The sequence below is a fragment of the Penicillium longicatenatum genome (assembly GCF_028827895.1).
Source record: "Penicillium longicatenatum strain IBT 33135 chromosome Unknown contig_6_segment0_segment0, whole genome shotgun sequence".
Taxonomy (NCBI): Eukaryota; Fungi; Ascomycota; class Eurotiomycetes; order Eurotiales; family Aspergillaceae; genus Penicillium; species Penicillium longicatenatum.
In genome coordinates this window covers 3,589,719-3,605,445 of record NW_026643123.1, presented here as the reverse complement: position 1 = coordinate 3,605,445, position 15,727 = coordinate 3,589,719, and the positions used below count along the sequence as shown (strand labels likewise).

Genomic DNA, 15,727 nt, shown 5'->3' with positions numbered 1-15,727 from the left:
GAAATGTTCGATTCAAGATTTGTCCGACCGTTGAAAAGAATAGACTGTATTCTGACCGTCTTAAGCAAGTCAGAAAAAGAAAAAGGAAAGAAACGCGGTTGTCTGCCACAGGCAACGCACCGAATATTTCAAGGAAAGAATGAAAAGAATGAAAAGAGACAGCAACTATCCAGTAGTAGTGGCTCAATAGAAAGAAACGGGTGGTAGTGAGGAAGAATAGAAGGAGTATGTAGCCCAGGCATCGCGAAGATCTTATAGTAATGGCCATTCTCATATACATCCTGAAACACGAACCTAATCCGCCCAACATGGTAGCCGAGAAGGGGAAAGAAATGGATAATAAGCTTGAAATCCTTGGCAGGGGAATGGATTGTCTCACAATCGGCCCTAAGCCAATAGTAGTCTAGGTTTAGCAGCCTCTTTTACCTCATTACCCAGGTTCAAGCTGCAAGCTCCTCTCGATGACGAGGGAAAACTTCTACTGATATCTATCTTTGAGACTTTGCACTTAGTCTCAAGTTTATCGTGAATAGAAAGAGGCTCGTGCCAGTTAGCTCACCTATACCTTCATATACAGAATTTATTACACATAGACTGGAAATGACGTTGATGTTTATCCTGCATGTAAAGCCTCAATGTTTCAGATGGGAGGAACATGTAAGTTCAACCTTCTTATACCGGTAGATCAGAAAAAAACTATCTGTGCCCCGCCGTCGCAGCCACAAGGTTTCCAAATAAACCCGATAGCCATTCTCATTGGGGAAGTCAGATCAAGGACAGCGACTATCTTAGCTTGGCATAACCCTGCCTCCGAAGCGAGATTTGTCTACCCCACAGTTCCCTATATCTGTCACCTGTGGCGTTGGGATAGTTCGATCGGGACGGCTTCGAAAGCCGAACGATCAGGCTCTGCCAAGAAGGCAAAAGTCACCGACCTAGAATTGTGATATGCATCCCTTATCATTTTGCTCCAACCTATTAGATCTAGAAACAAAACGAAAGGAGTACTGATAGAAGTTACTGACTTCGGCAGCAGTCAAATCCTCTTGTCATCCTCATTGACCAGAAAGATTCTGGGATCGATCAGATTGACGGGAACGAGATCTCGGTGACAGACCCGCCCGATGTGGGGCGATAATGCCGAATTGTGCCGACTTCCAACTGCCGAGCATCTCACAGTTAAATCCCAGCTACTCGAAGATTGATTATCTCGAAACATAGATGAGATCATATTCGATCTCAATTTGACCAGTCACATCCCACTTCTACCCAGCACTACAAGGGAAGTCACTGTCCTAGTTCACAAGCGAAGGGGTATTTCCGAGACAGGGGCGATTTTAAATACCCACTCTTAGTCGCTAGCAGAAGAGGCCTCTAGGGTTTCTGTGGATGACGATGACGACTAGGTGGGGAGAGTCACGATAGCCAAGATGGAAGATTGATCCTTTGCAATTTCACAGTAGTCAGCCGCACTATCACGATTCTCGTCAATCGTGCACCTACCGGTGTGTCCTTATGTGTGTGAGTTGCTTAACCAGCCGCCCGTGGCCGGACCGGACCATCTTTTTTCCACGCAGAGAGACTTCTCTGTATCCCCTCGTCAGCAGAGATATCTGCCATAGCCAATGTTACTCAGATTAGAAAGGGTTTCATGGCCTAGAGAGTGTTCAATGCCGAATTTTGAGCGAACGGCTACGAGTCCTAGGAAGTACTATGAACAAGGTAATGGAGATTTCAGCGGTATATTTTTACTTTGGACTTACTATCTATATACGTGTTACGGCCTTAGTGCGTCCTAGGGTGCAAGAGCGGGCATTGTGCGCTACTATATCTATTGGTAGTGAGATTCGTTTTATTGGGGTAGCTCACGCATGTAATTGACCTGCTGCGGAGTGCGCTCAGTGACAAATCACATTACTGCGCAGGCTCAGTGAGCCGGGCCTGAGCAAACTGATCGGCTCACTGAGCATGAGCAAGGCTTATGTAAGACTCACTGATCCGATCACTGAGCCGGAGGCCGTGCTCAGATCTGCTCAGTGAGTAATAGCGGCGAGCGGGTGAGCACTAATCCGGAAAAGGAAGCCAAAAATTGTCAAAGGAAATCCGGTACATAGGTGCAGCTAGCCCATGGACTAGACACCTAGTGGGAGACACACCTGGGCAGCCTCCAGGCTGTTGTCTAACGAATTACTAACGATTGGCTTCTTGAGTACGACATATTTATCTACTAACTAGTATATTGAGCCAGGGGGCTATCAAAGGTTGAGCCTTTGATAGCAACTCTATCCGTAAACCTCGGGAAGTGTTACGCAACTTCAAGTCTGAATTGCCCCATCACCCCGCAGCCTCGGAGCGCTCCGTCCAAGACCCTGAATGATGGGATCTGACATGATCGCAAGGTTGAATGGCGAAACCACCACAGTCAATGGCGTAGGATTGGTCAACTTCATACACGTACCCCCGATTCGTGCTTGTTCAGCAAGTACACGACATGACTATATATCTTTGGACGCGGAGTGATGCCATTATTCGCGATATCGTAGCCGAAAAGTCGGCAACAACCTTAGAAGTATTCTCATATAAACCCGGTGGTGGTTGTCGTTGGACAGAATAGAAATATCAGGAATCATTTTCAACAGTAAATTCAATTTTATCAATCACAACATGGCTCCTGTCGCTGAAACCACCTCCCCTGTGGTGCCCATCACAGAAGGCAAACTCACCCTCAAGGGCCTAGAGCGCGCTCCCCGGCCTCTCAAGCTTAGTGGCGCCCTTGATGCTTTCGAGTCCTTCGACGTTACTCCCGTCATCGGACGCGAGTTCCCCAACGCCAGCCTGAAAGACTTTCTGCGCGCTCCAAACTCCGATGAGCTGCTCCGTGACCTTGCTATCACCGGTAAGCTCCAAGGGTCTAGATACACTTGTAGAATGACTAACAGTCACGATCAGTATCTCAGCGCGGTGTTGTTTTCTTCCGGAAACAAGATGGCCTAGACAACGACCTCCAAAAAGAACTCGTTCAACGACTCGGAGAACTCTCTGGAAAACCCAAGACTTCCGGTCTACACATCCACCCAATTGTTAACTCAAGTCGTGAGCACGGCGTTCAAGATGACGAGATCAGCGTCATCAGCTCGCAACAGCGACAGAAGCTCTTCACCGATCGCAACCAACGCAAGCAGACTGCTCGGCGGGAATGGCATAGTGATATTACCTTCGAGCCGATTCCAAGTGATTATACTATCCTTCGTCTGACCGAGCTTCCGAAGACTGGCGGTGGTAAGAAGATCATCTGGCACTGAACCGATCTAAAATGCTTATGCTTTATAGACACCCTCTGGGCATCCGGTTACGAAGTCTACGACCGCATCTCGGACCCTTACCGGAGGTTCCTTGAGGGTCTGACAGCAACATATGCTCAGCCTGGGTTTAATGAAATCGCCAAGAAGAACGATTTCAAGGTCCATCGTGGACCTCGTGGTGCGCCCGAGAATGTTGGCGAGGTACTGAGTGCTCAACACCCTGTTATTCGCACTAACCCTGTTACGGGGTGGAAGAGTGTTTTTGCCGTAGGCGTTCATGTTGAGAAGGTTAATGGGGTTTCTGAAGAAGAAAGCAAACATCTTCTTAACTGGTTTGTGAATCTGATTGTGGAGAATCATGATCTCCAAGTGCGGTTCCGCTGGCAGAATCCGAATGATTTAGGTACGGAATTGTGACGTTGTTGATTAAAGCAAAGCTGACATTTCGATAGCAATTTGGGACAACCGATCTGCTTATCATGCTGCTACGTGGGATTATGATGATCTTGGTCCTCGGACTGGTCATCGTGTTGTTGGACTTGGTGAGAGGCCTTACTTGGACCCAAACAGTGTTAGCAGACGAGAGGCACTGGAGAGGGATGAATAGGGAGACAGAGCGATCTACAGTGTGAATACTTCAGCTTTATATGCATTTATTGAGTTATGAACTGAGATGAGATTTTATCTTCCTCTATATGTACAAGGATGAGAGAAGAGTGGAAAAAGTTTTAAGGAGATTATTGAGCTTTCCCCAAGCTCTGGAGATTGACAAGCTCGTAATAGTGGCCTTTCTGGCGCAGCAACTCGTGGTGCGTGCCCTGCTCAATGATCCGACCTTGATCAAATACATAGATCATGTCGGCTTTTTGGATGGTGCTAAGTCGATGGGCAACAGCGATAGTGGTTCGACCACGAGCCGCAGCATCTAACGCGGTCTGAACGATCTTTTCGGATTGCGAGTCGAGAGCGGAGGTGGCTTCGTCTAGCAGTAGAATTCTAGGATTTCGTAGGAGGGCACGGGCAATAGCTACGCGCTGTTTTTGGCCGCCTGATAACATGATTCCCTTCGTTCCAATGACGCTTTCGAACCCAGTTCTGAAGGATTGTTAGCGGGGGCTACTGTTTAGATAGAGAACAGAAGTAAATAACTCACGGAAGAGACATGATGAAATCATAGATATTAGCATCTTTGCAGACCTGGATAATCTCATCCTCGGAAACGTCACTGTGGTCAATACCAAGCATGATATTCTCCTTGATCGTGCCCTGGTACAGCGTAGGTTCCTGGCTGACAAGCGAGAATTGACTTCGGTACGAGTTGATATTGATATCGTTAATGTTCTTTCCATCAATGAGTATTTCTCCAGATGACACGTCGTAGAAGCGCTCCAGCAGAGCAATGGTGGTACTCTTCCCGCATCCACTAGGTCCCACCAGGGCGATGTATTGACCAGGTTGAACACTTAGATTTAGGCCCTTCAGAACCGGTTGACCGGGTCGAGTTGGGTAGTTGAAGTGCACATCTCTTAACTCAATGGCACCTGCATGCTCCCCCTTTTCGTGATCTATTATCTCGCCCTTGGTGGACCAGGTATCGATTTTCGGCCGAATGTCGAATAACTTCCGGAGCTCGAAAGCAGCGTTCTTGGCCTTGCCAATATCGGGAGCGAAGGAGAAGACCGCACCAGCAGATTGAGCTCCGAAAAGAACTTCAGAGAAAGAAACGAAAAATTGGAATGTGTTGTACTCCCCGCGCCCCAGTAGGGTACCACCATACCAGAAGCCAAGAGCGACACAGAAAAAGACTAATGCCTGTGATGCAGCGTAGAGAATGGACGATCTCAAGACCGAAAGCAGGTTTGCACGGCTCTGGGCTTGCAGTATCTCGTGGTAATTATTCCATACATCCTGCTCACGGGTCAAGGCTGCTACCGTCCGAATCGCCGAAGTGGCTTCACAGGCATAGGAGGCAGAGTCCTGATGACCGGATTTAGACTTTTGTGCAAACGCAGCGAGCATGTAGAACTGGTAGAATCCACAGCCTAAAAGTACTGGTAGTGTAGCAATGCAGACCAGTGCCAGTTTCCAGCCGAACGCGAGGGAGATGCACATCGCGGCTATCAGCGTCGTGGATGTCATCAATATCATTCCGAGGTTTTGTCCGCTGATGCCAGCCAGGTACTTCGTTTCGGTAGATAGGAACGATGTCAAGGCACCGGTTGTGTTCTCATCTCGATCGAAAAAGCTAATATCCTGGCGGAGAATCATTCGGAATGCCTTGCTGCGAGACTTGGAGACTAGACGCTCAGAGCAAATACCGAATGCGATTCCATGGATTCCGAATGTAAAGAGTTGAACAATACCAATGACAAAGAAGATCAATGACCAGAAGTTCGCATCATGTCGAAGTTTGTCAAACATGGAATCCGGTAGCACTAAGACGCTGATGGCCTTGGCATAGAGGTATGCTTGAACGGGTTGACCACCACCAGCCAGGCAAGAGAATATCAGACCAACGATCAACCACCGCCATTCTTGCTTGTTGAATGCAGCAATGAACTTGATCAACGTCCAAAGAGAGTATTTTTGCTCAGAATCAGGGTCACCAGTAGCGAAGATATCGCCAGTAGCTGGCTTTCGAGAATCCACTCGACGGATCTCCTTCTCGAATATGCTGGGTTCTGCCTGGTGCCTCCGTGATTTTGACTCACTTTCCACGGAATGAATGTGAGCAACTTCCTTCATTCTAGAGTCTTCTGAGTTATCGTCATCTTCGTGATCCACTAGTGTGTCGGCCGTATTCTCCTCTCGGATGCGTTGGGCCTCGACCAGCTTTGAATAAGGTCCACCCATCTGAATTAGGTCTTCATGGACACCCTGCTCGGCGATACGGCCATTCAACAGAACCACAATATTGTCCGCTGCTTTGATTGTAGATAAGCGGTGTGCAATGACAATTGTTGTACGTCCCTTGCTTGCACGATCAATCGCGGCCTGGACGACGCCTTCCGACTTTGTATCCAGAGCTGATGTCGCTTCATCCAGCAACAATATTTTCGGCTCAGAAACAACAGCACGAGCGATTGCAACGCGTTGCTTTTGACCGCCAGAGAGTAAGAAACCCCGTTCACCCACTCTCGTCTCGTAGCCTTTGGGAAGGGCAGAAATAAAGCTGTGAGCATTTGCTATCCGTGCCGCATTCTCCACAAGCTGTTGTATTCTTTCCTCTGGCTCATTCTCAAACCTGGACCCGATAAGGCCGTGGCGGATATTGTTGTAGACTGTTGTTCCAAAGAGCACCGGTTCTTGGCTGACAATGGATATTTGTTGACGTAGCCAGCGTAAATTTAGGGTCTGAGTATCATGACCATCCAAAAGGATTGCCCCACTAACTGGAAGATAGAACCTTTCAATGAGATCCATGACAGTACTTTTGCTGGAGCCAGATGGGCCGACAAGGGCGGTGACCTTCCCAGCAGGTATGGACAACGACATATCGTGCATGACGGTGACGTCTGGGCGAGACGGATAAATATGCTTGACATTTCGGAGCTCAATATTGCCCTCCACATGATCCAAGATCAAGCCCTCTTCCGTAGATGTGGGATCCACTGGCGAAATCCGATCAATTGTATTGAAGATCTTGGTAGCGGCAGCGATGGCGCCAGTGAATGCCTGGGCGTTGGGACTGACATTTCCAAGGCTAAACGATCCAATCAAGATAGCCATAAGTACAGTCAAGATCTGACCAACATTGACTTCATGCGCTACCAAGTAACGAGAGCCCATCCAAAGACCAAGACCATAGTTCCAAAACATGATCGCGAACATGGGGCCAATAATGAGAGCCAAGGCAATTTGTAAACGAATCCCATATTTCTCACCTAGTCTCAGGTGCGAGTCGTATTGTTTCGCAAGTTTCTCTTGGGTTCCAAAGGCCGTAGCAATCCGAATTGAGCTAATGACTTCTTCCGCTACCGTATCGCCGGCTCCATAATGATCGAGAGATAACTTGCTGTACTTGATGATGAACTGAGATCCTGCACCCATGACAAGGGTCAGGGCGACGACGGTCGATGTGCAGATTCCCGCTAGACGCGCGTATTTCACGTAGGCTACGACGAACGCCGTGACAAAAGTGGCCATGGCTGTCAGAGTCAAGCCCACTTTCTGGGAAACTCCGTCCTGGATCAGGTTGGTGTCGGAGGTGATGCGGGTGGTTAGCTCTCCGGCACCAAGCTGGTCAAAATAAGCGATGTTTTGGCGCAGGATAGCTTTAAGATAGTTCTCTCGGATCTTTTGGGTGACTTGGCCTCCTGTGTAGATGAATCCCACCATGCTAACGTACACGGTGACAAACTCGGCGATTCCCAGGTAGACAAAGTATAGAACATTTTTGTCGAGTTCATGGACGAAACTGTCATAGGTGATTGTTTTCTGTTCGATGTCTTGAAATGCCGATGCCAAGGAGCCGAAGAGAATCTAGCTTCAGCATCAGTGAGGATTCCCCACACTTCTGCAGGGTCATTGGGCCCACCGTAAATAGAGGCATTGCAGCTCCCGCCACTATAGCGCTGAGAGCACTTATCGCGACAATGAGGAGATCGAGCTTCGAGGCATATCGATATAGCCCAAAAAAGGAGATCTTGACCTTGGGTGCATCGAGCTGCCTCTTGAGGATTTCCTTCTCGTGTTCGGGAAGATGTGCAAAAGCTGCATCTTCCTCTATCGATAGAGTGGTCTTGCCTGTGGCCCCCAGTGACTTATTGGACCCATCTATAATTGCCTGACCGATCCGATCGGGGCTTTTCTCAGTCTGCGCAGCGACAACCTCTTCGGCTTTGCCCACAGCGATGGCCCCCTCTTCTGGTTGCTGCATCGTGGTCAAGACCGGGTGGTTTCAAGTCTACTTAGGGAGTGACGCTAGAACCCGAAGAAATAACAAACATGAAAAGTTGCAGAACATTCTGGTTCTCTTCAACTTTGACATCAGGCTTCCATATTCATAAAGTAAGTGATGGCCGAATACGAAGGCATATTAACCAGAAAAGGGCAATGCAGGATGATTCATTCTGACGAATCATCGACCGCCAAGTGAGCTCGGTTCTCTCCAAGCCGCGACACCAGATTTTATGAACAAAGTTCGGCCTGTCGAATACCCGAAAGAACAAAAGAACACGTGGAACATTAGATTCCCGCATATCTAACGTTCCCAAACGTGACCTGCATTTCTCCCCTTATCGCTCACACCTTGTACAGTCCATCAGAAAATGACTCATGGGAAATTGACTCACCTAGGACACCTGTGTCTTTCCGGGAAACCTGTTTCTAAAGGTGATATTCTCCTTGGAGTCAGCTGATTCACCCAAAGCAGAGAGATCAGTATGAGAGACATGATCCGTGGTACCGAGAGAGATAGATAGAGAGAGAGAGAGAGAGAGAGTGTGTGTGTGTGTGTGTGCTCATGCATGACGGTAATGCCGTTGGGCTGACTAGTCTGTGTAACACCCTGTTGTTCGAGATTATAGCAAACGTCGACATTTCTCTCATTTTGTCCGCTCTACACAGTGGCGAAAAACTACAGGGCTGATTCCACAGTACAAGTGCCCGGGTGGGTATGATCCTACTCGGCGACTGGGTCTGTGACGCATGGCAAAGAATGATGCTTCTACTGCGGTCTGTTGCGTACTGAACAGTGGCTATCATCAACGTCACTGTTCCCTATTCTTCAAGCAGCATAGGGCTTTAAGCTCCAATGATCCAACTCAAAGTGAAGCTATCCGACCCAGTCAAAAGTATCCGTGCGTGGCGTCAGCACTCTTTTTCACCTGTTGGCTTATCGTCGATCTCGGGGCCGTCGATTTATTACTATTTCTGGTAGCGATCATCCATGTCCCAAGCTTTGAGCTCTATTGCTAATCAACCTATTCCGTCATACGGCCCCATTGATCTATCATGGTATTCGACAGTAGGTCCACCTGTGAAGAACGCGAAGATGCTGCTATTCTCGGAGTGTTGGGGGCGGAAAACGACCGAGTAGTAACAACAACCCCTGAAACCCAGCTTTGGCTGGGGTTATCCGGTCGAAATGCGATATAAGCCATGACAGAGACCGGATTTCTCAATTCAGCGATGAGTGCGAACAGAGAAGTGTACCACTGTCATGTCCGAGTTAATTGTCATTGGTACGGAGATTAACGGCGTGGGGAGCGATGGGAAGGCTAAGATGCCAAGACTCAGGAGGTTTGCCCGTGATAGGGGGACAATCATACAATTTTAAGTTGGTTGCAAGTGGAACCCTTGAATGACAATTCAAGTGACGGACCCTATGAGCTCGAGCTAGAATTGGTATAGAACGGCCATGGGGGACTGTGGACCAACCGGGCCAATGAAAACTTTTGGGGATGACTCAAGCTAAAGGGAAGGAAAGGCAAAAAGGATGGATATCCCTGATAGTGGATGTTCAAATATAGGTGCATTCCCCACTGTACTAAGCCTGGAGGACTAAGTCAGTCCGAGGTGAATTGTAAACAAGTGACCTGATACGGAGTCAAGAAGGTCAATCTACCCCGAGTGCCTGTATCGGCATTTCATAGACGGGACAAACAAAATTTCTTCTATCAGTGGCTGAACCCCACATAAATTGCTTCCGCTTGGGATTTGGTATTTGGAATTGAACGACGGTGGCTAGACGCCACAAACAACAAAATGGCCGAGATAGTGTGAAGATGACGTTGACTGCTGTAGTGCGTTTGAGAGTAATGATATACCGATTTTTGGTTATTATTTTTATCTTAATTTCATCTTCAGGCGGATTACCGATGACACATTCTAGAATTTCTCAACGAAAATAGAAATCGGCCTCGTGCTGCACGATTCAGCCTCATTCATTTTGAGGAGAGAGCGCCAGAGGAATACAATCCTTGCGGTCCTGCGCTAACCACGTGGAAGGGGACACTAGGTCTTGATAGTTGACCCAACGGATGCCTTAGTGTAGTACGAAGGATATACGTTCGGCATCCGTCACTTCCGTTCAATTGACCTAGATCGCCTGCATGAGGACCCATCGTCTATCCGAGCAAACCAATCGTAAAGCCTCAGGAATCTCCGGAATCTCGAAAACCCATGTTACATCAACTCCGCACGTCCCTTGGGGGCTGAAATGCAGAAAAAGACAATGCATAACCAAATGATCCATTCATTCGCTTACCTTAGCGTATCTTTTAGTGGGTGTCAAACCTGACCAAACAAGTAATCCAGAACGAGTGGGTTCATGGCCAGTGCTCTCGCGAGACCCGAGCCGTCGCAGATCAACCATGGGGCGTGAGAAAGGCCTGCACCGTGACGGAATGCACTGTCCCCACATAAACCCCCGGCCGATCTGTGAGCTAAATGAACTGCACACAGTGCAATTTCTCGTTGTGCGCAGTCATCTCCGAGTCTGGTATACTCATCGCCTTCTTCACCCACAACCAATCCCGCCTCGAGCTTTGGACCCGCTGTGGTCCAGCACACCGCAACGGGTTCATGAGTGGAGGAATTAATCAAGTACCAATCAAATACACTTACCCTCTATCCCAAAGCGGACTGGCGTGGTTTGCCTAATACCACCAGCTCGGATCATTAGAACCGTGCATTGCCAGGGTTGTTCACGTGGTGACAACCCTGGGCATCAATCGCCCCACTGTACAGGAGGACGTCAATCTCGACTCTCTTGAACCAAACCCTCGGGTGGCCGTCTCGATTTCCTAGAAAAATTTCGAACGGTGCCAACGTTTCCCGCAATCTGCATGTCGCTGCGGAGGGGGAGATCCCTCATCCTATGACCTCGCGTGTCATCCTTACGAGCCCCAAGTGATATCAAAAGCATGGGACACCATGTGTCAAAATCCAATATAGATTGAGGAAGTAACCAACTACCTATTAAAAGGTAATCAATGCACGCACCGTAAGTCCGTACACTATACAGGAATGCTGGAGCATAACATTTGTCAAGTGGGTCAACGTTGGGGGCTACGGATAGAGGCCGATCAATCCAAATGGATTCCAGATTCTCGTTTCATAGTTTTCCATATTTAACTCCTTTTTCGCCCGGACCCATTTTTAAATTACCCTTCTGTAAATCAACCGATCTTTATTGATCCACGGAGCCAGAAGAATATATAGGAGCCTTGGTATACTCTGCAAACTTCTTCATCTATTCTTCAGCTTCCAGGATCTCGGAATCCTTCACTCTGACCCCGCGCATTGACTCACTGCCACGCGATTCTCCACGTGTATACATTTCAGAGCCTCAACATTCTCATTGCTTTTGTCTTACCCTTGTGTCCCTGAATGCCCTAACGAGCAAGCCGAGATGTCCATCATGTCCCAGTTTCCTCTGCCATTTGTGGCTACTATGCCCCCATACACTGACTCGCAATACATTCGAACGATCCCGCCCATGATGGAAAACAATCCATCCCCAGAGTTCCGTTCGACTAGTCCTCATGGCCCGGTCCCTCCGTCCCCTTCCTCCTCTACAGCCGAGTTCAAAGTGAGCAAGGCCAAGAAGGGGAAGCGGGTACATGCTTGCGAATTTGCTGGTTGTGCTAAGGTAAGATCAGACGCATACTGAAAACGAAGCGATTGACCTAACTTGACTTAGGTTTTTACACGAGCCGAGCACCGGCGACGCCATGAACTGAGCCATCGTTCCAAGAAGACGTATACGTGCAGCTATGAAGGCTGCGCGAAGGCATTCCACCGTGCCGATTATTTGGTCCAACACATGGCCCGACAGTGAGTAAAGCCAGAGTCTTGCCTGCTCCTTGCGAGGCTGACCTTGAATCATCTCCAAGTGACCCTGAGGTGCCGGTAAAATCACCTTTAATGAGAAGCAACTCGACTTCGTCTGCTGTCAGCACGCAACAGTCGCAACTCTATTCCAAGTCGCCGCTTCTGACTGGATACCAATCCCCAGCTGCTAGCGTGAATTCAGGAACACCTCATGCTGGAGACCAATCTTTGATGATGTGCTCAAATTGTCTGAACTGTCATAATCGGGTGCAGGGCTCTGCCGCCTCGGGGACCCAACTCTTCAATTACTCACAGAGCTCAAACATGAGTCTTTTCGGCTCCCAAGCTTCATCTTCATCACCACCTGGACTAGATGCTATTGATCAGTATCTGCGGAGCATTCTCCGCCCAGAGGCCTTTCTACCGGCTGTCCAAACATCGGGGCAGATGAACTCTTCTTTCTGGAACAACATCGACCCCAATCTCCCTGCAATGAATACTTCGGTAAGACGCAAAGTCTAGCACAAGATCGATCATTTTTACTAAGATTTTACTTTAGACCTACCAACAACCCACTTCATACCCTTGGACATCAGGGGCAGAAAGCGTACCTCACATTCAAACATCGCACCAAGTACCGCACAATCGAGCGAGCCAGGAGCGCAACTGATGAGCGCCGCTGATAAAATATTACGCCTTCCCCTATGAACTATGTAGATACTATGATACCCCCCACATTCGTTTTTCACTCCATTACTCTTTCTTTCTTGATTACGAAATGTACAGAATTGTTTAGCACAGTCATATTATGGATAAATGAAGGTTGTTCATATTTTGATGATCTTCTTCATTGGTCAATCGTGACTAACAAGAAACCAAAAGGTACCGAGCTTGGTAAATGATTTCCCTGACCATTGCGTTTGAAAATTGGTATTGAAGCAAATGTACTGTATTCCAGCCTAATATTGCGATTGCATCATTAAGTCAATTCAATTTGACACCGTACATACCATATCACCCATACCACAGGTGCCAAAGCCTTGCATTTTCCATTTTGGGGTATTTGGAATTTACTTTTAGATAGATGCGATGATTCGATAGATACAAATCTTGAAACTGCGCCATGTAACCGATCAAGCCAATCATAGCCAGAATCCCTCCTCCAGAAAGCCCCAAACGCCTGTGGCTGAAGCCAATCTTTCCTCCGTGGGGCAGTACTCTATGACGGCTTACGTAGCAGAAATTAACCAATCCGGTAGACATGCTAAGGACTCAAACGGTAAATGAACTGAGAAATACTTCGTTGGTGGCTTCCGGCAGACTGGTATTTAGTAAAAGCAAGTTTTGGGTGTGGGCCACGTGGTGGCCAGGCCCCTGGAGGCAAGAATGGACCAGCCATTCGATGATACTCATTTACCGACAGATTAACCCACCCATCAATGATCATCTGCAAGGGTAACCAACACGAAATGGATGATATGATTCGTTGATTCATAGTATGTTTGGCCCCCGGGCTGGCGGCCAGTGGGGAGTTGCCAGACCGTTGGGACAAAGGAGTTCCGACTAATTTACCGAAACGGTGAATGCTCGGGGATCAGCATTGGACACATGGTTCTAGCTCAAGAGAATGTGGATCATGGGTAGATCGGATATTTTCAACGCCCCGCGCTCGGAAGAACGTTGTAGATGGCCATCACCTTGTTTTCTCTTGTCTCGGGATGTTGAGCCTTGTTTAAAAATAATATTTGCTTCGCCTCCATGCATCTGAATGCATTATACTGAAACGACGCTTGGTTAGATCAATCCTTCAGGACGTATCTCCCTTGTACATATACCATATGATCAAGATCGAACCGTGCCACATGGTGCGGTGCAGCCTGTTCTTTATTTAGGATCAGGCCCACTGCTGCCCAGGTATTGGAGAAGAGCTAATGGTACCACTGAATCGGGTCACAGATCATGTCATGGGCAGGTCACCTCTGGATTCTATGACGAAGCTTTTCGTATGACCAATGCAGTATTTGGAATTTGGAAATTGACTCATATGAATGCTAATATCAAAATTTCAAAGCCGTGGGCCTTCTAAGATTGATGGCATGCGGATATCAAGCTGGTGGCAAACTGGCAACAGACATCAAAGAATGGGACCAGTAAGGTCGCAAGAAATATCCCTGTTTGGCAGGCATATAGGAGGCATCTGGTACCATGTGCATCATGGTGGAACCATTACGTCTGCACAGACACGCTAAGATTGTGTCCACTATTAATCTCTAACTATGGTAAGGTTCTCTCTTGGGTAGCTGTTTCCGTAGAAAAAAGGGCTCTACACGGTCAGGTGACCGGCTCGATATACGATTCCCATTGTCCAAAGCCATACATGGCCGACCTATCCAAAATAGAAGTCCAAAATAGAAGAACTGATGATACATTCCACCAATCGAGCATCTATTCCATCTTCTCTGTGTATTCTAGGGTGATCTAATCTATATCCAAGCGAAAGTCTTCATTTTCCTTTCTACCATTGTCAAGGCATATCCACATATTTCACAGCAACCGGAAAGCACCTTATTCCTCAGAATATATTGATGTAGATGCCCAGCCATGTTCATCAGGTCCAAATTCGGCATTGATCTTGAATAGCAGTGGCAGTCTTCGTCGATGAGCCAATTGGTAGTTGCTGGATGTGCACAGCTACCGGCTTCATCGGCGCTCATCAAGGTCATGCATGAGAGATTGTCTGCCTGTTAATGTAGCTGGGTAGGTTCTTGTGTGTCTATTGCGTATGTACGCCTTCGCGGGCCCTACTGTTTTTGTAAAGTAGTAAGACACTGTGCCCCCCAGAAAAGTTGTACAAGCTCAAGGAATCCCAATATGTTCGTGAATATGTACATGGCAGCCGAGTCGAATCTAATTACGACGGAACTTCGCGGGGATGTTACCCACAACAACCTGCATCTGTTCCAGCTGGTCGAGACGCATCTGAGCACGCTCCAACTCGTCATGCAGGCGGAAGTGCTCGATATCCTCCGGATGATTCAACTCTTCCTCAGTAGCGTCCTCTCCGTGGAACTTCTCGAAGTGGTGAATCTCATATTCATACTCGATATCGCCATGATGTCCGGGTCCGAAGCCGAGGTCCGGTAGCCGAACACCATCGGCAATTGCCTTTAACCAGGCATCTCTCGAAATAAAACCCGTGTTGTCACGATCAAATAGGTCGAAAACCTGACGAATAGCTTCTGTTTTGCGAGACTCGCTCATGCCGTTATTGGATTCGTCGTCCATGCCATAAGTCTGGCGCACTTCGTCGGTAGTCCATACGCCAGATGAGTCGTAATCGTGCATCGTGAAAAATGAAGGGGCATCGAAGCCTTCAATGTGGTGTTCCTCTAGCAGATTGTTAGTTCTTGAAGCCGTGCAATTGTGTCCATCAGGCCAACTAACCCATCATGTGTCTCGTGGCCCAGTCATCGGATTGAGGTTGATCGTCGCTTGAATGCGAGCCATGGGCATTTGCGAGGCCGCTTCCCAGAGCGATCACCCCAGCAACAAGGCAAATTAAACGGTTAACCATGGTATTAAGTAGATATGTTGTAAAAGAAAGAACGCGGAGTATCGCCATGGCCGCAAAGCGACAGGAGACGCAA

The 15,727-nt window shown here is 48.0% G+C and overlaps 4 protein-coding genes across 4 annotated transcripts; 2 read left to right on the top strand and 2 right to left on the bottom strand.

The window, feature by feature from the left end:
- Positions 1-2,664: 2,664 nt before the first annotated feature.
- N7484_009537 (TauD/TfdA dioxygenase family protein) lies at positions 2,665-3,909 on the top strand (the record flags this gene model as incomplete). The annotated part of the gene is made up of 4 exons (XM_057119924.1): positions 2,665-2,896; positions 2,950-3,279; positions 3,331-3,705; positions 3,755-3,909. The coding sequence occupies 4 exons, from the start codon at positions 2,665-2,667 to the stop codon at positions 3,907-3,909; spliced, it is 1,092 nt and encodes a 363-aa protein (XP_056969479.1).
- Positions 3,910-4,039: 130 nt separating this feature from the next.
- Positions 4,040-8,181, bottom strand: N7484_009536 (ABC multidrug transporter mdr1; the record flags this gene model as incomplete). Its single annotated transcript, XM_057119923.1, has 3 exons — positions 4,040-4,397; positions 4,456-7,784; positions 7,840-8,181. 3 exons carry the CDS (start codon positions 8,179-8,181, stop codon positions 4,040-4,042), a joined length of 4,029 nt encoding a protein of 1,342 aa, XP_056969478.1.
- Positions 8,182-11,667: 3,486 nt separating this feature from the next.
- On the top strand, positions 11,668-12,763 carry N7484_009535 (uncharacterized protein; the record flags this gene model as incomplete). Its single annotated transcript, XM_057119922.1, is given in 4 exon segments — positions 11,668-11,898; positions 11,950-12,083; positions 12,098-12,584; positions 12,677-12,763. The coding sequence occupies 4 exon segments, from the start codon at positions 11,668-11,670 to the stop codon at positions 12,761-12,763; spliced, it is 939 nt and encodes a 312-aa protein (XP_056969477.1).
- A 2,224-nt stretch (positions 12,764-14,987) lies between these two features.
- On the bottom strand, positions 14,988-15,671 carry N7484_009534 (nucleobindin SSP120; the record flags this gene model as incomplete). The annotated part of the gene is made up of 2 exons (XM_057119921.1): positions 15,525-15,671; positions 14,988-15,469 (listed from the first exon to the last, which is right to left on the bottom strand). Exons 1-2 carry the CDS (start codon positions 15,652-15,654, stop codon positions 14,988-14,990), a joined length of 612 nt encoding a protein of 203 aa, XP_056969476.1. The 5' UTR covers positions 15,655-15,671.
- Positions 15,672-15,727: the final 56 nt, after the last annotated feature.